The sequence below is a fragment of the Cherax quadricarinatus genome, chromosome 36 (assembly GCF_038502225.1).
Source record: "Cherax quadricarinatus isolate ZL_2023a chromosome 36, ASM3850222v1, whole genome shotgun sequence".
Taxonomy (NCBI): domain Eukaryota; kingdom Metazoa; phylum Arthropoda; class Malacostraca; order Decapoda; family Parastacidae; genus Cherax; species Cherax quadricarinatus.
In genome coordinates, this window is record NC_091327.1 from 29,406,087 (window position 1) to 29,429,933 (window position 23,847).

The window sequence follows — 23,847 nt, forward strand, 5'->3', positions numbered from 1 at the left end:
AACTAACTTTGTTCTCAAAGCTTTCCAAAGTTGCTAAGCTCAAAATGTTATTACAACTGACCATTTGAACAAAAACATAGTACACTGAAGAGGATACATATGCATCTTTTTCTGAAGCTGATATGCAGTAGGTACTTTCTTTTGCAGAATTGGGTGCACCCTCCCAACTAAAAAGACTACCTGGCATAGGACCTTGACTTGAACCTCAAGTATTCAACCATAAGTGTACAACAACCAATAGACTTCTTTATATTAAATGTTCTTCACAAAGTTTCATATTTGAAGTCCAATTTTGAAACCAAGATCTTATTCAGTGAACATCAATCAAATGAGGACACTCTTCTGGACATGTACTCTCATGACATTAGTGTTATACCATCATCACAAATAACGGCTACAACTTCACATGATTTTGCAAAGTTGATCAAAACAGAGTTGTGAAATTCTAATTTTAAGGTGCATCATGGAAAGTTAAATGTTCATAATTTCATCCATATCTTTAATGTAGATTACTCTTTACTTAAATATTACCTAATTAAAAAGAGAAGAGGATACATCTGAGCCCAGAAATTTTGAAAATTAACTGATGTGTCTACACAACCCACTTTCTATTTTTAATGCAGAAAAAAGTTACTAAAAACATTAACCACATTTGTGCAGTTTCATTTGCTTACAACTAATAAATAATGGTGCATTATTCTAGGCAGTAAGTACCATTACTGGAAGTATTGCTCAACACTGCATAGATGCTCAAGCACCAATAATAGTCATTTGGCACACTATTGATTAGCTTCAAATATTTATTGACAAAAACAAAAAGGTAAGCTATTTTAAAACTTTATAAACCCTTACTAGAATTCAACACAGAATGGGCTGAATTTGGTTGTGAATAACTGAGTAGAAATAATATTGAATATAGATTATGGTAGTGAGTGATTTTGGTGTGCTGCTTGCAAATAAAAATAGTGATCAAGTTTTAGGTAAAATGAAATATGTTTTACTTGTGAATAAGCTTGATTGATGAAACCCACTAGAGACTTGTGGGTTTCTATAGAACACTGCTGGCTTGCAGAATAAAAAATGTCTGTATAACAGTGTGTCTGTATGCAAAACACAATGATCATCAACAAGCACAAATATACATTTCACCTGTGGGTAACATGAAAGACTTGACATCAATGTACAAAGTATCTGCAGGACATGTACAAAGTATTTGCAATATCCCATCTACAAAAAAAAAAGAAAAAAAAATAGCCATTTGCCTTCTATACTGACAAGAGCAGTCACTAATTGGACCTCACTAAGTCGTATATATTTTACATTTTTCTTTTAAATTCGTAAAATATTAATGTAAAGTGGCAGTGAAATGAGAAAATATGGTGAGATTGGCAATAACACAATTTGAAATTTATGTTATGGCTGATTATTTTTTTCATTTATCAAAAATGTGCCAATTTACAAGTGATATATGCTATGTACTTTATGAAACATTGTAAATATTGTTCAGAAACCTGAAGGTAGAAGTCAGTGAACTCTGTTAATGAAACTTGTGATTTCATTAACAGTTCTTTTGTTTCAAAACTAGAAATTTACATCCAACATTTTCATTGTGGATTTAATTATATTTTACATTATTTTTTTACTTGCATCATTCCTCAAAGCAATTAGTCCTAATTGTAAGAAAAGGAAAGACAGAAGAATATAAGCAAGCAAGCAAGCAAACCTTTTTTTCTTTTATTCAGAGCTACATGCATTCCAGAATCACTTAGAATGTAGAGTCCACAACACACAAAATTCATAATTAAGAGAGAAGAGATCTACAGGAGGGAAAAATAATATGAATCATGAAATTAAGAGCTAGTAGTAGTGTGAATTGCTGCACCAGGTATATAAAATGTCATAATTATTTTCTCGTTTCATCAAGAATTTTCTCCGGTTATTTGCTTTTTGCATTCTTAATATTCAATACAGTATATTAGTTCATGAATTACTCATCCCCTCCACCAGCTCTTTTCTTTTCCCTTCTTTCTTTTGTGGCTAAATCAAGTTATTTGAATTCTATGCCTGTGCATGGTAAGCAACATAGTTGTGGAAGTTCAGTACGTGACTACCACCAGTCACTTGTTAATCTAACTGAGCTATTAATATTCTTGGTTTGTGTTCATTTTGCATCTTGCTGTGCAAGGGGGGAAACAGAAATTTTTGTGCCAATTGAATTAGTATGCAATATTTTTTTAGCAAATACCTAATTATGTACTGTATTGTATTATCAATCTTTCATGTGAATTTCTGTGTCCTAATTGCAGACTTGGACTGAAAAGGTGTTTTTGGGGATCAAGACTTTATGCTGTATGGTTACCTAGAAGGGTAAATTACATTCCATGAATCACATTGACTGTCTTTAGGGTTAGTGGATTTCATTCTCTTGAAACTGTTGTGAAGAGCCAAATCACTGGAGCTTGGCTAGAATTGGCAGTTTCATACTAGAAATTTTAAAAGTTTGCCTAATGAAATTGGTTTCAGTGAAGGGCATATGTTGTACATTGGCATTATTCTATATTATATAATTTTTTCTCATAATTCATATGAAATGTAAAGATTCCATCATCTCTTTTTGACCTGACAAGTTGTTTCCCGAGGTGCAGTTAATCCTAGTTATTAGTGTCATAATGACCTAATAATTTGGTACCAACTTCTGTGGTAAAATTGTTCCCTAGCATTTGTAATTTTTTTTTTTTTTTTTTTGGGGGGGGGACATTGGACTAGTCTATGGTCAAATTCTTGTTGCTGATCATTGCAATAGTTACTAGGTCAGAAATCAATTACAGTCTGGTATTGACAATGCCATACTCATCTGCACCTCTGTATAGTAGATGTTGATAGTGGCTTTCTTGTTATTGCTGTGCTCAGGGTGAGGTTGTTTGTAATTTTTACCATTGAGAGTTTTAGTCGAATTAGTTTTAAATTTTTATTGGTTACTGGCTTCTGCAGCTGACATACCTCTTTTCAAAACTATGGTAGTACTCTGAAACTGATTTTTGTAGTAGTACATATAATACAAAAAAAAAAAAATGAGTGAATAAGTGTTCAAATATATTTGGAGCTCAAGGTGATCTTTGTATTTTTAATGCTTCAACTTAAAAATTTTTTATTAGTGCTAAACATTTAGAAATTTATTTTAGGGCCAAAGTCAGACATTATGTAAGTTATCAGCTGTCAAATATACACAATAAGTCCTGTTCATTAGCAGTCAGTCTCAGCAAATTGAAGTTATTACCGTATTTTGTTTTTTTCGACACGTCAGCCATCTCTCACCAAGGCAAGGTGACCAAAATAAGAGAAATACATTCATAATCTTCTTCAGTAGCTATCTTGCCAGAAGTGTGCAGACATATTTCAGATTACTTTCCAAATCGCAACATCCCCATCTCTTCTTAAAGCGCAGACTCTGTGCTTCCCACCTCCGAATCCACCTAACTGGTTTTTCTTAATCCCTTTGTAATTATTTAAATTAATGAAATGCAGTAATGTAAATATCCTTTAATGAGGAAGGCTTTTTTTTTTTTCAACAAGTCGGCCGTCTCCCACCAAGGCATGGTGGCCCAAAAAGAAAAATCCCCCAAAAGAAACTATTTTCATCATCATTCAACACTTCCACCTCACTCACACATAATTACTGTATTTGCAGAGGTGCCCAGATACAACACTTTAGAAGTGCATATGCTGTATAGCCCTTGTGGCTTAGCGCTTCTTTTTGATTATAATAATAATAGAAGTGCATATAAAGATATATAACATACCCCTCCAAACTGCCAATATCCCAAACCCCTCCTTTAAAGTGCAGGCATTGTACTTCCCATTTCCAGTACTCAAGTCCAGTTATATAAAAATAACCGGTTTCCCTGAATCCCTTCACTAAATATTACCATGCTCACAGTCCAACAGCCCGTCAGGTCCCAAAAGCTATTCATCTCCATTCACTCGTATCTAACACACTCACACGTGCTTGCTGGAAGTCCAAGCCCCTCGCCCACAAAACCTCCTTTACCCCCTCCCTCCAGCCTTTTCGAGGATGACCCCTACCCCGCCTTCCTTCCCCTACAGATTTATATGCTCTCCAAGTCATTCTATTTTGATCCATTCTCTCTAAATGACCAAACCACCTCAACAACCCCTCTTCAGCCCTCTGACTGATACTTTTAGTAACTCCACACCTCCTAATTTCTACTCTCTGAATTCTCTGCATAATATTTACACACATTGCCCTTAGACAGGACATCTTCATTGCCTCCAGCCACCTTCTTGCTGCAGCATTTGCAACCCAAGCTTCACACCCATATAAGAGTGTTGGTACCACTATACTTTCGTACATTCCCTTCTTTGCCTCCATGGATAACGTTTTTTTGTCTCCGCAAATACCTCAGCGCATCACTCGCATTTTTTCCTAAATCAATTCTGTGGTTAACCTCAACCTTCATAAACCCATCCACTGAGAAGTCAACTCCCAAATATCTGAAAACATTTACTTCTTCCATACTCCCTCTCTCCAGTGTGATAGGAAGGCATATATAAATTAATTTAATTAATAATTTAAAATTTTGTATTAAAATAGATAATTTACCTGTGTTAAATATTGTACACTGAGCAAGTCTTTTTCATAGTGAATCATTCCAGTAAGGAAACTTTCTTTTACATCAAGCTGTGTTATATCTTTTTCAAATTAAAATGAAATTCAAGTAGACTTTCAAAAATTACATTGACTGCTGCTATTGAATTTGATAGATCTTTGTGCAGTTGATTTGTGAGGCTAATTTGAATTTATTTCTCATTCATTTGGAAATTTTTTGTGTTGAGCCTGCATTATCAGATTTTTTGTTTTCAGTCTTTTTTTTAATAGGTCAGTAGGACTTAATTTATCTGACATTGTTGTGAGTAGGGGTGAAAGTTATCCCACTTTGTCATAACTTATATATACATTTATCACAGTATTTTCATTATGTATGAAGTACCTGTTGTAAATTACTTCGCAAAAATACATTGTAAAATTGTAATTAAAAAAATTCCGTGCAGTTTATCCACTTCAGTAAAACATTGTAGGTGGTTACTCAGATTTAAGCATCATAGGGGGTACCAGAAGTTGTCAGTGCATATTTCTCATCAGCATCAAAACCACACAAACTTAAATCAGATTCTTTGAACTCGTGAACACTGTGGTAAAGATGAAAGCCTAAAACTTCTGCATGAAAAACATTGGCTTTTTTTTTATCACCTTAGGTTCAGAAACAAGCTCAAGTTTCCTGTGAAGCTGGCAAGTCCATTTATAGGATATATTCATATCAAGAGTTCTGACGTTCACAATGATTTTTTCTAGATAGTCACTTTCATGTAAAGCTTTTCTTTGCCTTTGGTCATTTAATATAAAATCTTGTTGTAATTCATCTGTGCTGAACTCCTGCTTACACTGTAATCTAGCTTCATCAATAACAGTATACTTACTATTTTCATAGATAAAACCTTAATCTTTCTCTTTACTAAATGCACAACAAATCTCAGCCAGTTTTATAAAATATACCTCATTTAGTTGGGGCTAATTGTAATCACCAACATGCACATATACAATTAATGATTCTAATCAGACAGTTCAGCATAATTGCAGTGTAGTGTATGCAAAGAATAATTAAGGAATGATGTATGTATAATGTATCACTTGTAAGCACTAGTGACAACAGATAAAAGGGGCATGGCTAGGAACCAGTAATTTTTTTTTTTACATATGTATGTATATCTGATAAATTAAGTTCTGCTGTATTATTTTACTCTTTGTATTGAATCTCTTTGAATATTTACAGATGTTTTTTTAAAATTACCTCTTATTATTACTGTAATATTTTTTGTATCTATTTCATTGCAATTCTTTACATCACAGTACTCAACAAAGTACATTGCTCAATTAGCACAAAGTTTTGCCATTAAAATGTGTTGAAAAATTATAACTATTTTTTTAATTGCACATTAGTCAGTAAAGAATTATTTTGGTTTAAATTTTAGATAATCTAATGTAAAACTGACATGTACAGTGGGGGTTGAAGTTCCTGCCAATTAGTATATATCTTGCTATTTCTCTTTAATTTCATATAAATTTTAGTGGAGGATTGCAATTCCATGACAAGTTAGAATTCAAAAAGTGTTGTGACTGAAGAGTCATTGTATACTCTACAGTTAGCAGGTTTTTGCTTATTATTCTCCTAGACATATGTCTAGCATATGTTTCTGAGCCTGAATATCTTAGAAATGAATCTTGTTATTTCTAATGGTGTAATAACTTCTTGGATGTAGATCTGGCATTCATTATAGTAATACTTAATGTCCATATTTTTTTAATATTGATTACCTTGATATTAAAATGTCTTGCTAGTTATACCGTTTTGTCATTGTAGTTGCATATACAGTAAATCCCCTCTCATAATGGGTGAAATATATTTCTGAAAATTTTGATGCCGTTGAAAATTAGTTTTACTGAAGTGAAGACTATATGGGAAAAATAGGGTTATGTTCCAGACACCTCTAAGTTGCCAAACTTTATTTTTAATATTCTTCTAGTTAAAATTTACTATGGTTTATTTAACCTTACATATGGTTAGTCATTACTTGAAATATTTGAAGAGGAGGGAAGAGAAAGTTTAACTGGGCTTTTGGGATTGAGTTAAAAATGGAAAGATTTATCAACTGACATTGTGGTACATATCAAAAATGAAAGCCTTATGTCCTTACCATATTGTACCAAACTCCTAGGAACTTGCCACACCTATACCAAATGAACATATACCAAAGATAAATGTATTTGATAGGGCAGTGCAAAGAAAAAATATAAAAATGTGAAATGCAGCATAAACTGGATGCCCTCAGCATCATAAAAATCACATTTCCTTATTAAATTTTGCCATATAAAGGAACTCACCATATACATTGCACTGAAGGTGAGTGCATGTGAAGAATAACCATCAAATAAATAATGTAATGTGCTGCACTTAAAAAATGTGGAGGGAGCACTCTCCAGGTGGTGTACAGAGAACTGCTGTTTCTGACTAGCAATATCGAGAGTACAGATTGCTATAAATCTTAGATATGTATCGAAATTGTCTGTAACTTAGTGTGATCTATGCATAATGGGTCCTGTTGTGTTTAGTCAAAGAACAAGTAATAGGTCTAATCACATACGTTGGCCAAACCAAAGCCAAATTCAGCAGAGAAATAGTACGCCTCAATTTTTCTTTTAAAATATTACTCTTATGTTGATAATTTATCATGGGCAGTAGTTAGCAGGAGACCTGCCCATACTACTACTCGTATTATCCAAATAAATACTGCCTTGTCTAGCAAGATGGGGAGGAATATCTATGTAATATATAAGGTGTCTGGACAGTCATCTGGTGTCATAGTGAAGATGCATGTGATATTCACTACAACTTATGGGTCTGAAAACTTATTCTCACTTTATTATCAAATATTATGGTCAACAGTTGTAGAAATACAATTAAGAGTAGATTAATCAATCAAGGAAGGGTAATGTGTATTACATGGTTAATAATTGGAAGAAAGTCTAACACTAAACTTTCACATATTCTGATATCGCACAGAATGTTCTCTTCAAACTTTAAATTCTGAGGTTTTAAATAAATTAAGTACTAAGTTAAATTTTGAACAACCTTAGATAAGATATGTGGTATCCAATAGATGATTTGCTCTTGCTATGCAAGAATGGTAGGGAGACAACTCACGACTCAGTGAGTAGGATGTCGGGAGATACGGAGGTACTACTCAAATGGCTGGAGAGCAAGTATGGGGATACCAACTAGTACTACCCAAATTTATCTTGTTAAAAAAAAAATTTACTACAATGCTGAGGTTATTTCATACACATTGCAACTGTGAATGCACTTCTTGTTTCATTTTTCACAATATTATGCTAATTGGTGTTACTTTATGAGAGGGTTTTTACTGTGCGTGTGTGTGTGTGTGTGTGTGTATATATATACATTTTTTTTTTTTCAACAAGTCGGCCGTCTCCCACCGAGGCAGGGTGACCCAAAAAAAAAGAAAGAAAATACTTTCATCATCATTCAACACTTTCACCACACTCACACATTATCACTGCTTTTGCAGAGGTGCTCAGAATACAACAGTTTAGAAGCATATACGTATAAAGATACACAACATATCCCTCCAAACTGCCAATATCCCAAACCCCTCCTTTAAAGTGCAGGCATTGTACTTCCCATACATACATGTGTATATACATATATATATTTTTTTTTTTTTTTTTTTTCAACAAGTCGGCCATCACCCACTTCTCTGTGTTCTATGCATTTTATTCTGAAATTATACTTTTAGATTTAGTGTATAACATTATAATGCTTATCATATACTGTATTACAAATTGGAAATTCAGTTTACTGTGAAATAATGGGTGTCCACAGAAACCTGCATGTTTTTTTTTTTAAGCCTTTGAAAAGTTTTCAGACTGCAGTTAAACTAAAAGATAAAATTATTTTTTTTTTTTTATGAATCAAAGGCATTTCAACTGAGTAAGCCTTTTAATGATTGCTCTCCCTCTGTGGGGGTTTGGTCAAGTAAATTTGTCAGCTTTTGCCATCTACCTAGTAATTTTTTTAAATATTGTATATTCTCAGTAACCAAGAGCCTTGCTACGGACAAGTTATAAAACTCATACATGATTGCAGACACCCTACATCGTTACTTAAACTGAACAAAACATTATTTATGACAATTGCATGCCTCAAAAATATATTGATGTACAGTATATATGATTATATTATTTATGTAAGTGATGTATATGATTTACTTTGTATTTATGTAAGTGATGAAAATTAATAAAATTGTCTTTGTATATTGTATACCACAAATGACAGACTATAGACTAACCTTAGTATTACTATTACATGACTGTAACCATGGACCAGCTTTGTATAATTGTTTTGCAGTTATGTCGCCAATAACTTGAAAATCTTCTGAATTACCTGTGATAATCATTTATGTAAAGCTCTATGTAATCCAAGGTGTTAAAACAATTATAATTTGACATGTTAATGGCATTTTATTTTACCATATTTGTTGTGTGGGCATGCTAAGCTAGCACTAGTGATCAGCTAGTTTGTCAAGACTGTGCTTCACCTCCTGGATGCTACGTCATAAACATTGACTAGCATTTTATACAGCTGAGCCCCCAAATTAGCAATGGTTAGGTTCCTAGATGTCCTCATGAATTCAGAATTTGTAAATACAGTTGAGAATCCTTTATCCAAGATGCTTGGGCCCAAAAGTGTTTCGGATTTCGGAATATTTGAATATTTGTGAAACCAATCATAAAGAGATGTCCCTGGTGATCCATTCCCTTTTGTCAGCATGATCAGCAGATGCCTTATCACTGCTAATCTTTAAATATATAATGCCATGCCTTTTCTTGAATTTTTGTAACATGTCAGCTGAATATATACAGTTACCTTCAATATTCAGTTCGGCATGACAGATTTTTCCTAGTTTTATGATTAGCATTCTGTTAAGTGGCATATTCGCACTCCAACGCTAAGAAATCTCCATCAATACTGTCAAAAACTTCATTTTTCCCCTCTGTGCAATGTTTTTCTATTGTTTCAATAACTTCTGCTCATCACTTTCAGCATAGAACTTCAACAATTTGTCCTCCAGTTTCTTTAGGTTGTAGATAGTTGTTCCAACACCAAATCCCTCAGTCAGAATCTTCACACTTACACTGTTGTCAAGTTTTTCCAACAACTTTACTCTCTGTGACATAGATAAACACAAATATTTCCTCTTTCTTTTCACTATTACCCATAAACCTTTTTGACATTTTCAACAATATCTTCACACCACAGAGCACAAAATATACAGTAATCAGCAAGTAATTGCTGCTGGCAACAAACTGAATGATCCATTTATGGCACAATGTCAACACTTGAAAACTCCAGGATTTTGGAATTTCAGATAAAGGACTATTGTACCACTAAATTTTGCAGGTCTAATAAATTTGGTTTCAGATGTGGATTAATTTTGTTTCAGATTAGATCTTGCCTTCTTCAGATGTCTGATTTACCCTCATCCCTTTCTTCAACTTCAATAATGGGAATATTTCCCCTTTAGTAAAATTCACTCCTTGCAGAAGGAAAATGGTTTTAATAATCCATACAATTTGGCATCCTTTCCAATGGTAGAGCCTCAGTGGTCATAGCTTTAATTAAAGGAAACTGGGATATTTTGGGGGATATCAGATAGTTCCTTGCATGACCTTCTGGTGATCATATGGTATCAAAAGAACTATCAGAGGTTGCCTGTGGATCCAGGAATGGAAAATGGCATACAACTAGCATTAATTCCAGTCTGGGTGTGCCCAATGCAGAGATGGGAGAGCATAGTGTCCCAACCTCAGCATCAGTAACGAGAAGGCCAGAAACCTAAACTTGGTTTGATAGAGTGTATTTTGTTATGAGGCAAATAGGACCACTGTTAACAATGGTTGTAAAGGTGGTTAGAGATTACAGCAAAATAGTCTGAGAATAGAAAACCTCTATATGAAACTGGGAGGTCATGTACTACAGACTGCACAGCAGAGTCTGCCTGCTTATTGCCCTGAACATCATCATGACCAGGGACCCAACAGAAAACGATTTCTTTGTTTTTGCTAGTAATGCGGTGCAACCAAAATTGTATACGAAGAACTAGGGGATGAGGCGAATCAGTTTTTTTTAATAGCTTGCAATGCACTAAAGGAGTCCGAGACGATCACAAACTCGGAGGTAGGAATAGATGCAATACGGATAATTGCAATGAGAATTGCATATGATTCATCTGTTAAAATGCTGGTAAATTAGACAAGTGTAACACTTGGGTACCTTTATTGAGGAAACGTTTTGCCACACAGTGGCTTCATCAGTCCATACAAAGGAGAATGATGAAGAACAGAAGGAGTTTGAGTGATAACACCCATGACTACTTCACCTCACCTGTGTACAGCATATAAACCACTTCGTCGTGCATATGCTGTATTCTTTTCAAGATAGATGGACTGACTACATCGACTCCAGGTTGAGGGACTGATTACCTCATACACCACCTGTTCTTCACCATTCTCCTTTGTATGGACTGATGAAGCCAGTGTGGCAAAACATTTCCTCAGTAAAGATACCCAAGTGTTGCATGTGTCTAACTTATCAACTTGTCAGTTCTCTGAACCATTTATCTGTAAAAATGCTAGCCAAGTCTAATAAATGACCCCACACTATGCTGTCTGGGAACACAGAAAATGTAGAACCATCAGTGTACACTGCGATGGCATGAGACGAGACTAAAAGTGATTAAGAAAAAGAGAGCTAGAAGCAACTGTAGGCATTTTGGCTTTCGCGCTCGGCAGTGCGGAAGAACAGACACAAACTGTCTGAACCGCCTTACTCATACTCCCCCCTAATTCTACACCTTTCTATAGAGTGCAGATTCAGTGCCCTCAGTTTATCCTCATAGGGAACATTTCTGATACACGAGATCAACTTTGTCATCTTTCTCTGTACATTTTTCAGCGCATTTGCCCATTCTGTAATATGGTGACCAGAGCTGTACAGCAATCTCAATGAGACCTAACAACAATATATAGAAAGTACATAGAAACCCTTCATATTTATACAAAACCCTTCACACTTGCATAAAAACCCTTCACAATCAAACATCAAAATGCAAAAGCAGTTTACCATTGTACATTAAAACTATATTCATCCTGAAATGAAACCCATTCACAAACACACAATCTCCACAATCACGTGAAAATCCTTCACAGTCATATGAAACTCTTGTGCTTTTTATGCACACACTGACAAGATCACAAGTTATCATGAATTACCTGTAATCAGCCACATAAAACTGATGTTTATGTCGCCTTTATCGTTATCTTATCTCCACCGACGAGGTCAGTACAGTGAGCCACACTTGATGAATGCTGGTGTGTGTTAGTCTGTGACATTTGGTGGTGAGAACAGTACTAGTGGTGTGAATAAATGGTTTGCAAAACTGACAGATTGACTGAACACATCAATTCCAGAGTAAGGGACTAATTCAGATGCCTCTCCATTTTCCACCTTTCTCTGCGTTGGACTGAAGAAGCCACTGAGTGGCGAAACTTTTTCAGAATAAAAATTCCCAAATGTTACACAAGTGTCTCATCAGTACTTGTGGTCCCTCCAGGTCCTGTGGAAAAGAGAATCTTTATAATAAACAGCTCTAAGTGGCATCAAGTGTGATTTAAGCTAGTTAATAGTAGCATTTGTTAACAAAAAATGAGAAATATATAAGCTTCTTAGAGCTCTGTAGAGTTATAAGCCAAAAAGTGATCATGGGTGAACAATTACTGTAAGTGAATCTGGAAATATAGTATATTCAAGTTTTTAAGAGGGTTTAAAGGTATTTTGATGATTTGTTTTCTGTCGTGGATGTTATGACTAAGCAACAGCTATCATGGAACCCAATGTGAGAAATTTACAACTGAATTTTACTGGGACTGCAGGTGAGTTTGTAAATATCTTAAGAACATGAAAATGTGACTATTACACAGGTTCGTCTTAAACGTTTAACAACATCGACTTGACACTGAGTGGAGAGTCCTATTTTTCCACAGTGACCTAATTACATTGCTCCCATTCCCCTAGCTTTGTATGACCCACTATTATTACATTCATGGGTAGAGCTAAACCAGTAGGAGTCATACAGCACCAGGGTCTAATTCTTTAGATTAAGAGCCCCTCAGACCAGCTGTACTAGCCATGAACAATAAAAATAGTCGTCCAACGAGACTGTCGCCAATACAAAGAAACGCTGAGGGCACTTAGAGTTGTGGCAGGGTTTCATCCCAGGTATGGTGCTAACGTTAAAATTGTGAAAATGATGCATCTTGCTTATATTAGATCATTGGTTGATTATGCGGAGCCACTACTTGCTCTTGTGTCTGACTGGAAGCTTGGAGGGCTGGAAAAACTGCAGAATAAAACAATGAGGATCATTTTAGGGTGCCCTCGTACTGCCAAAATTTTAAATATGCAGAAAGAACTTGATATTCCAAGCATCAGAGATCGTGTTACTGAAAGAAATATCCTAATTGGGGTTAATATGTTCAGGCAAGCCCATTCAAACCCTTGCACAGAAGTCCTCCAAACATTCCTCAGCACTGGTGAACACCCTTCCAGATGGATCGAAAAAACTGGAACCAACCTCCGCATGAATCAGATACATGATCTACGTCAACTAAGGCAACAGCGGCACTTCTCCGCTCCATGGAATATTACCCTATTCCATACTACCATCCCTCCATTTCCCCCAAAACTACTTCTTAAATCACAACCAGAGCTTCGCCTTGAAGCCAAACATGATGCCTTAAGCTGTATTGATAACTTAGTCACACAGCACACACTTTCACAAATTACTTACATTCACTGGTGCAGCTGGTAGTTCTGCTGTCATACAGAGTGATGGCTTTCTTAAAGAAATTGGAACATGCATCAATAATTGGGCCTCTACCCTTCAGACAGAACTGTTTGCCGTGCTTCTTGCACTCAAATGCGTCCATGTATCTAAGGTTGACACTTTAATTGTAAATGATTCTCTGTCATCCACAAGTGCTCTCAACTCATTATCAATTGTGGCATGTTTGTGTCAGATGCCAGACACTGGGAGGGTGGGACTGTGAACAGTGGAGCCAGAGTGCACATGCTGTGGATTCCATCTCACATTGGTCTTCAGATGCATGATAGAACTGATAAATTGGCTAAGCTGTATGCTTTCAAAGACAGGATAGATTACAATCTTGGCTTGTCAGTTAGCAGTTTGAGAACAGTAATACGTACGAAAAGAACTTCAACTGAATTTTATTGACTTAAGACTCAGGGAGATTGACACCAGCCAGTCCATCTATCATCATTCTATCATGCAGGAGGAGCCACATGTCTATGGTGCATCCAACAAAATAAGCCGACTCTTGGATGTCACTATCGCCTGGCTCCGGCTGGGTCACAAGTATTTTTGGCAGGTTAAATTACCACTACCACCAGATGTAGACCAAACGAAATGCAAACTTTGCCAGATGAACTATTGTCACACCTTGCGTCATTATGTACTGGAGTGCGATAAAATTAATGAATTCAGAGACAACTTACTCAGAAATGTTTAAGATATGTCAAAGTGGTATATTACAGGCCATTCTGGAAAAATACCCTGACTTTGTTCCCTATAAATACAGCATTACCACATGTACCCACCTTATTGTACTCGCCTAACTGTAGTTGCAGGGGTCGAGACTCGGCTCCTGGCCCCGCCTCTTCGCTGACCGCTACTGCGTCCTCCCTCTCCCTGCTCCATGACCTTTATCATATCTCGTCTTAAGACTATGTATAGTTCCTGCCTCCGCTACATCGCTTGCCAGACTATTCCACTTCCTAGCAACTCTATGACTGAAGAAATACTTCTTAACATCCCTCTGACTCATCCGAGTCTTCAACTTCCAATTGTGACCCCTTGTTTCTGTGTCCCATCTCTGGAACATCCTGTCTCTGTCCACCTTGTCTATTCCACGCAGTATTTTGTATGTCATTATCATGTCTCCCCTGACCCTCCTGTCCTCCAGTGTTGTCAGACCAATTCCCCTTAACCGTTCTTCATAGGACATTTCCCTTAGCTCTGGAACTAGCCCTGTTGCAAACCTTTGCACTTTCTCTAATTTACTGATGTGTTTGACCATGTGTGGGTTCCAAACTGGTGCTGCGTACTCCAGTATGGGCCTGACGTACACAGAGGTACAGAGGTACCAGAACGCTATTCTCAGGTTTGCCAAGCGCCCATATGCTGCAGCTGTTATCTGGTTAATGTGTGCTTCTGGCGATGTACTCGGTATTATACTCACTCCTAGATCTTTCTCCTTGAGTGAGGTTTGCAGCCTTATGCCTCCTAGCCTATACTCTGTCTACGGTCTTCTTTGTCATTCTCTGATCTTCATGACTTTGCATTTGGCGGGGTTAAATTCTAAGAGCCAGTTGCTGGACCATGCATTCAACCTGTCCAGGTCTCTTTGTAGACCTGTCTGGTCTGCATCTGATTTAATTCTCCTCATTAACTTCACATCATCTGCAAACAGGGACATTTCTGAGTCTATCCCTTCTGTCATGTCATTCACATATACCAAGAACAGCACTGGTCCCAGGGCTGACCCCTGTGGAATCCCGCTTATCACTGGCGCCCACTGTGATACCTCATCATGTACCATGACTCGTTGTTGCCTCCCTGTCAGGTATTCTCTGATCCACTGCAGTGCCCTTCCTGTTATACGTGCCTGTTCCTCTAGCTTCTGTACTAATCTCTTGTGAGGAACTGTGTTGAAGGCCTTCTTGCAGTCCAAGAAAATGCAATCAACCCACTCCTCCCTCACATTTCTTACTTCAGTTACCTTGTCATAAAACTCTAGGTGGTTTGTGACACAGGATTTGCCTCCCATGAATCCATGCTGGCTGTCGTTTATAATCTTGTTCTGCTCCAGGTGCTCCACCACTCTCCTCCTGATAATCTTTTCCAAGACTTTGCATACTATACACGTCAGTGACACTGGTCTATAATTTAGTGCTTCATTTCTGTTTCCTTTCTTAAAGATGGGGACTACATTTGCCTTCTTCCATACTTCAGGTAGTTGCCCAGTTTCAAGGGAAGTATTGAAGATTTTGGTTAGTGGCACATGTAGTGTCTCTGCTCCCTCTCTAAGGGCCCATGGAGAGATGTGGGTGTGTGTACTCACCTAGTTGTGGTTGCAGGGGTTGATTCATAGCTCCTGGCTCTGCCTCTTCACTGGCTGCTACTGGGTCACTCTCCCTGCACTATGAGCTTTACCATACTTCTGCTTAAAGCTATGAATGGATCCTGCCTCCACTACATCGCTTCCCAAACTATTCCACTTCCTGATTGCCCTGTGACTGAAGTACTTCCTGGTGTATGTGTATTTCCCTAGTGTGTACTCGCCTAACTGTGGTTGCAGGGGTCGAGACTCAGCTCCTGGCCCCGCTTCTTCATCGAGTGCTGCTAGGTTCTCTCTCTCCCTGCTCCCTGAGCTTTATTATACCTCATCTTAAACCTATGTATGGTTCCTGCCTCCACTATCCCATTTGCTAGGCTATTCCACTTGACTGAAGAAATACTTCCTAACAATCCCTTGACTCATCTGAGTCTTCAGCTTCTAATTGCGACCCCTTGTTTCTGTGTCCCATCTCTGGAACATCCTGTCTCTGTCCACCTTGTCTATTCCATGCAGAATTTTATAAGTCGTTATCATGTCTCCCCTAACCCTCCTGTCCTCCAGTGTCGTCAGGCTGATTTCCCTTAACCTTTCTTTGTAGGACATTCCCCTCAGCTCTGGAACTAACCTTGTCGCAAACCTTTGCACTCTCTAATTTCTTGACGTGCTTGATCAAGTGCAGGTTCCAAACAGCTGCTGCATACTCCAGTGTGGGCCTGACGTACACAGTGTAGAATGACTTGAACGATACCTTGCTAACGTATCTGAACATCTCAGGTTTGCCAAGCGCACATATGCTGCAGCAGTTGTCTGGTTGATGTGTGCTTCCGGAGACATGCTCGGTGTTATACTCACCTCAAGATCTTTCTCCTTGACGAGGTTTGCAGTCTTTGGCCACCTAGCCTATACTCTGTCTGCAGTCTTCTTTGCACTTCCGATCTTCATGACTGTGCATTTGGCGGGGTTAAATTCGAGAAGCTAGTTGCTGGACCAGGTGTCCAGGTCTCTTTGAAGTCCTGCCTGATCCTCATCTGATTTGATTCTCCTCATTAACTTCACATCTGCAAACAGGTACACTTGAGAGTAACCCTTCCATCATGTCATTACATATACCAAAAATAGCACTGGTCCTAGGACCGACCCCTGTGGGACCCTGCTCGTCACAAGTGCCCGCTGTGATACCTCATCACGTACCATGACTCGTTGTTGCCTCCCTGTCAGGTATTTTCTGATCCATTGCAGTGCCCTTCCTTTTATACACACCTGATCCTCTAGCTTCTGCATTAATCTCTTGTGAGGAACTGTGTCGAAGGCCTTCTTGCAGTCCAAGAAGATGCAGTCATCTCACCCCTCTCGTGTCTTACCTCTGTTAATTTATTATAAAACTCCAGAATGTTTGTGACACAGGATTTACCTTCCATAAATCCGTGCTGGTTGGCATTTATACTCTTGTTCCATTCCAGGTGCTCCACCACTCTCCTGATAATCTTCTCCATTACTTTGCATACTATACACGTCAGTGACACTGGTCTATAGTTTAGTACCTCTTTTCTGTCTTTTTTTAAAAATGGGAACTACATTTGCTGTCTTCCATACCTCAGGTAGTTGCCCAGTTTCAAGGGATGTGTTGAAGATTGTGGTTAGTGGCACACACAGCATTTCTGCTCGCTCTCTAAGGACCCATGGGGAGATGTTTGGTCCCACTGCCTTTGAGGTATCAAGATCCATTAGCAGCTTCTTCACCTCCTCCTCAGTTGTATGTATTGCCATCCAACACTTGGTTTTTGTCCCAGTCTGTACTCGCATATTTGTGGTTGCAGGGGTCGATTCACAGCTCCTGGCCCCGCCTCTTCACTGATTGCTGCTGGTTCTCTCTCTCCCTTCTCTATGAGCTTTATCAAACCTCGCCTCCACTATGTCACTTCCTAGGCTGTTCCACTGCTTGACAACTCTATGACTGAAGAAATACTTCCTAACATCCCTTCGACTCGTCTGAGTCTTCAACTTCCAATTGTGACCCCTTGTTTCTGTGTCCCATCTCTAGAACATCCTGTCTTTGTCCATCTTGTCTATTCTGTGCATTATTTTATGTTATGTCTCCCCTGACCCTCCTGTCCTCCAGTGCCATCAAACAAATTTCCCTTAACCTTTCTTCGTAGGACATTCCCCTTAGCTCTGGGACTAGTCTTGTTGCAAACCTTTGCACTTTCTCTGATTTCTTGATATGCTTGACCAGATGTGGATTCCAAACTGGTGCTGCATACAGCAGTATGGACCCGACGTAAACGGTGTAGAGAGTCTTGAACGATTCCTTACTGAGGTATCGGAACGCTATCCTTAGGTTTGCCTAACGCCCGTAAGCTGTAGCAGTTTGTGTGTGTGAGAGACCCAACAATTAATATATGCACCAACAACTCATTATAGTTGTCACTGGGTGTGGACGTATGAAATGCTCATTACTCTATAGTTTGTTCATAATTGTAGCCATGTATAAACGTAAGTAAATTTATTTACATGATTCATTAGCTTTGTAACTTGCTCACCTATCAAAACTTTGGGGTCCAGTCCCTGGACTCATTATGTACCTCTGCATACTTTTGAATTCCACCCACAGGATGGGTATGGGGTGCATAATAAACATATTAAACTACCTAACCTGGCGTGATGAATGGTTTGAAAAACCGACAAGTTGAAGATTGAGACACTTATGCAACATATGGGAATCTTTATTAAGGAAACGTTTCGCCACACAGTGGTTTTATCAGTTCAATACAAAGCAGAAAGATGTAAGGAGAGGAGGAGTTTGAAGTAATCAGTCCCTCAGCCTCAAACTCCTTCTATCCTTACACCTATCTGCTTTGTATTGGACTGATGACGCCACTGTGTGACGAAACGTTTCCTGAATCAAGATTCCCATATGTTGCATAAGTGTCTCAATCTTCAACTTGTCGGTTTTTCAAACCATTCATCACAACTGTCAGACACTGCAGCATCATGGGATCTTGTTACAAAGAATTCTTCAACGCTTGTCCAACCTTTGGACGAAGGCCTACTTCGACTAGTGGATGGTACCACTATGACCCTGCCTCCTCCTGTTTGATCTGAGAGGGACGTGACCTCTCAGTGGCTACATTCTCATTACTACTACTCTGCACCTCTCCTTCCGACAGTATTTAAGTCTCAACACTGTCGCTTGATCTTCAGTTAGTTCCAGACTTTGGAACAGAACTTCTCCAGGCTGAGGGACTGACAACCTCAAATCTACGACTTAAGGGTGATGGACTGATTACATAGTCTTCACATCTCTGCTGTTCCTGCCTACTTTCTGTACTCGACTGAAGAAGCCTACTGTGTAGGCGAAACGTTTCGGAATAAAGTTGCCTAAATGTTGCCTATGTATCTTACCTACCAACCTGTCGGTATTGTATACCATTTTGATATTCAGGTACCTGGGTGTTAGTCGACTGGTATGGGTTGATCCTGGACAACCTTGAAGGACCACAGTGGAAATAAGAGTCCTCGATTACGCACTGACATTCTTGGGTTATCCTGGGTGGTTAACCTTCTGGGTTAAAAAATCCAACAAATCTTATGTTTATCTTAACTCAGGATGATAAGATTTGTTCGGATTTTTAACCCAGGGAAGAGTAAACCACCCAAGATAACCCAAGAAAGTCTGCGTCTTCGCGTCATTGAAAACAGTCTCATTTCCATTGGGGTCCTTCAGTTTTGTCCCCAGGATGCGACCCACAACAGTCGACTTATACCCAGGTACCTACTTAATGCTAAGTGAACAGGGACAGCAGGTGTAAAGCAACACGCCCAACGTTTCCATCTATGCCGGGGATTGAACATCGGATATTCAGTATGTGAGGCGAGTGCGTTGCCAAACCGAGTCACGGAACACCCAACTGAGCCACGGGACACGAGAGGAAAGACTGAAGAAATTCTTGGAATAAACTAGCATACTGAATTTAAGGGAAGTCAGCATTGGATGTCATCTAGTACTCGCACGAATATGTGACAAGGCAACTAGATCTAGGAAATGATGCAATACAAACAATTTATTAGATATTCCCCGTAAGAACATACCTGTAGTACAGAAGTCTCTAAACTTTTCACTACTGCAGTCAAATAGATTTTGAAACTTTTATTTCATCTGTTTTTCCATCAAGATCAGGAAATATTTTCCGAAATTGTTTTTGCAAGTCATTGATAATTCCTTTTGGAAGTGAAGGAATTCTGCTTCCTGTTTTTCATGAAATTTTTCACACGAGAAATGAACCAAGTTAGAAACTTTTACCTGTCCTTCCAATAACATCAATTTTTGCCCTGAATGCCTTGACATAAGTGAATAGCTCGCAAATCAAATTTGTTTCACCTTAAAACTTCAGATTCACTTCATTCTGAAACTATGTACTGTGCCAAAATAAAAGCATTCACATTGCTAAACTCACAAACTAGTATTTAGTCACTTACCTCATAATTTGTAATATTTTACAATTAAGAATAAAACTAAGTCTGCCCGAAATGCCTAGCCATGCTAAGCGTTCTAGTGGTACACTCTGTAATCACAATTTTACTACATGTAAACCACACAATAACCAAATTTCTGTAAACTCAGCATTGTAATCCTTATAGAGAATAAACTTTGAATTGAACTGAATTGAATTCATATGCCTTGTCACGTCTGCAAAAAATGCCAATTTCCAAAGACATTCAACATTTGACAAAAGTGATTCGGTCGATTCTTCTCAGTGAGAAATGAATCAATTTCTTTCTGAGCTGAAAAAAAACGTGACAGAGCCTTTGCACAACTAAGTCATCGAACTGCTGTATAATAAGGCAAGTCAACGAACTCAGAATCAGTTTCTTTCAGAAAATCACGAAACTGGCGATGATAACCCATGAAAGTGAGTGCGTCATCGAGGAATGTCTTATTTCCAATGGGTTTCTTAAATCTTGTTCCCCAGGATGCGACCCACACCAGTCGACTAACACCCAGGTGCCTACTTCCTTGCTAGGTGAACGGGACAGCAGGTGTAAGGAAACATGTCCAAAATTTCCACCCTTGCCGGGGATCTAACCACGGACACTTAGTATGTGAGGTGATCAGTTTTAAGCTCTCAGCACTTGTGGATCGTACATTACGAATGATTCGGATTGGCTTTGGACTGGGTTGGTTCCATTTTGCTGGTTTCATTAAAGAAAATATGAAACTGACTTCTTGCGATTACCCGCGAATGCCTCTTCCTATCAACTTCAAACTTTCAACGCCTGTGTGTCCTTCTATTACCTGGCATAGCAGACTAACTGTTGTGTTTTTATCAGAATCAGTAAATTGGTTATGTGATGTAACAAGAATACCAACCCAACTTGACAGTTTGTTAATTTTTGTAGAAAACTGCGGAAATCGCCCCTCAAATTTCGGAGCCATTCCTATTTGTGGTTGTAATGGTCGATTCTCAACTCCTGTTTGCTGGCTGCTTCCTCTCCTAGCTACACGAGTCCTATCATACCTATTCTTAAAATTATGTATTGAGCCTGCCTCATCCACTTCGCTGTTTAAGTTGAACTTCTTGACCACACTATTGCTAAGGCAGTGTTTTCTAATATCCCTGTTGCCCCCCTTTTTTTTTTAATTTCCAGCTGCTCCCTCTTGTAACCAATTGTCGCCTCTCGAACAAACTTGTCCGGTTCACCCTCTCAGTTCCTCTCAATATTTTGTGTGTCGTAATCATGTCACACTCATGTCATCAGGTTTAACAGCTTCAATCAGTCTGGGAAAAGTCTCGCTGCAAACCTATGCACTTTTTTTTTTTACCAGTTAAACATGCTTTTTCAGGCGTGGCTTCCATACTGGCGCTCCATACTCCAGGACATATGCCGTGAATAGTGTCGTCAATGGCCAGTCTCACGTTTGATGCGATGGTTATTGATGTGTGCCTCAGGTGATATGCACTATGCTCACCATGAGGCTCTCTTTCAGGAGAGCTGCAACCTTTGAACCGTGAACCTGCACTCTGTTTCCGGTCCTCTTTACCTTCCCCGATTTTTAAAACTGTATTTGATGTGGTTAAATTCTGATGGCCACTTGCCAGATCATTTCTGCTCTGCTTCTGTTTGTATTCTCGTTATTACTTTCATCTTATCTGCAAACAGGGACACCTGTGACTGTCATATCGTTAAGTATCCAATAAACAGTACTGACCCAAGTACTGACCCTGTTGAACTCGTCACATTCTCCCATTTTGACACCACCTCCTAGACAATAACTCTCTTCTTTCCAGTTAAGTATTCCTTGATCTACTGTGAAGTTTTTTTTAGTTTTTCTTGCCCTGCTCCTCTAAGTTTAGTCCCAGTTTCTAGTGAGACTTCATAGAATGCTTTCTTACTGTCCAAAAATATAGTCCCTCCCTCTCTAACTTTTGTTACCTTGTTATAGAACTCAAGCGGATTTGTAAAACAATTTACCATCCCTAAAACCATACTGATTGTTGCTTGTGATCAGGTTCTGGTGGGTTTGCCGGGTCCTGCCCCGGGTCTGTTTCATGTGATGACCCGGCAGTTGTTTGCTTATGAACGAACTTCATTTCAGGTGCTCCACTATTCTTCTGACTTGGTTGTGTTGTGGCTCCTGAACCTCTTGAGGGTGTTGATCTACAACTCCTCTGCCTCTTGCTCGTACATCTACTTTTTCTGTCTTTTTCTTTTTAAGATTATTAAATTACAGGAACTAGGTTTCTTGTGTGTTCAAGTTCAAATTCAAAGTTTATTCTCTATAAAGATTACAATGTTGAATTTACAGAATTTGGTTGTTGTGTGGTTTACATGTAGTTAAATAATGATTACAGAGTGTACCACTAGAACGCCTAGCATGGCTAGGCATTTCGGGCAGACTTAGTTTAATTTTTTATTTTAAAATATTACAAATTATGAGGCAAGTGGAACTCTTGGGCCTCTCGAAATTGATCTTCAGCTCCTGGACCTCTTGGAAGGACTGAATAACAGTTCCAAGGTCCGAACTGTAGTCCTCTGCTTATTGGGTGTTTTGAGGCATATCTACTAGGTCTCTCGTCATGGCTGAGAAGGGGATGAAGATGTGTGATACAGGAAGTATCTTTCTCAGATCCCGCAGCGACCGAAACAAGTCTAAATATGTTCATAAGAAATCTATAGGCTAATGGGTAAATAGCGCTAGGACAGCTTCCTGCACAAACTGAGGGTCATAGGCAATCTAACTAAGCAAAGGTCAGATGTAGGAGAATCTCCTTGTTAATAGTGAAATGGTTTTGATTCATAGAAATGGAGTTACCCTCCACTGTATGACATTACTGGACTAACGTGTTCACATCAATGCAACAGGAATGAGTGGAGGAACTTCAGAACAAGAGATACAGCAAAAAACAAACTTGAGCTAAAAAGACAGTACCAGCATGGAACTAACATATTAATGACGCGACATTGTTCTAAAAGGCGCAGAGCCTCAGAAGGTATATGATCATCACAACATACAAGGTATAGGCATCAAAATGAATAAATGCCGATTGGAACTGGAGGGACCAAGAGGCACCGAGAGGTGGTATAAATGGTAATTTAGATACCCGAATGATCCAAGGAGATACAGATACGAGAAGAATCTTCTCCGGCATGAAGAAGATTCTTTGTGGCTAAGCCCACAAACAGGGGCGGCGCCAGAATTTCTGTGTAAGGGGCTTAGGGGTGAATATCTGGTTGGATGGGGGCTAGGAGACGTTTTAGAAGCAACATCGTTTTTTATTTGGGTGGTTTTGGGGGCTGAGAGAATTTCTGGGGGGCTGAAACCTTGGCGCCGCCGCTACCCATGGGGCCATACGACGCCTGAGGAATGGGGGGGGGGGGTAATCAGGTAATCCAAGAGAAAGATAGCCCTAATTCCTTTAATCTAGAGCCCTTAACTGGCTTCAGTATGATAAGAATACACTAGAGGTAGGGGAGCTTAGTTCTCATACATGAACAAA

The 23,847-nt window shown here is 38.7% G+C and overlaps 2 protein-coding genes across 12 annotated transcripts in view; both read left to right on the forward strand.

Annotated features, from left to right (window-relative positions):
- LOC128691269 (dynamin-binding protein-like) overlaps positions 1-9,108 on the forward strand; it is a 144,620-nt gene extending 135,512 nt beyond the window's left edge. For 6 of the 8 annotated variants that reach the window (XM_070091606.1, XM_070091604.1, XM_070091603.1 and 3 more), the window contains exon 22: positions 148-9,108. The gene's annotated coding sequence lies outside the window, so the exon portion shown is untranslated. Of the gene's footprint in view, positions 1-131 lie in introns of all 8 variants that reach the window. The other 2 variants (XM_070091607.1, XM_070091608.1) reach the window with 2 other exon arrangements.
- Positions 9,109-12,010: 2,902 nt separating this feature from the next.
- Positions 12,011-23,847, forward strand: part of LOC128691268 (rho guanine nucleotide exchange factor 38-like) — a 49,712-nt gene continuing 37,875 nt past the window's right edge. For 3 of the 4 annotated variants that reach the window (XM_070091610.1, XM_070091614.1, XM_070091612.1), the window contains exon 1: positions 12,266-12,586. In XM_070091610.1, coding sequence (XP_069947711.1) covers positions 12,538-12,586 — 49 coding nt within the window. In that variant the 5' untranslated portion in view covers positions 12,266-12,537. Of the gene's footprint in view, positions 12,126-12,265; positions 12,587-23,847 lie in introns of those variants that run through there. The other variant, XM_070091613.1, reaches the window with a different exon arrangement.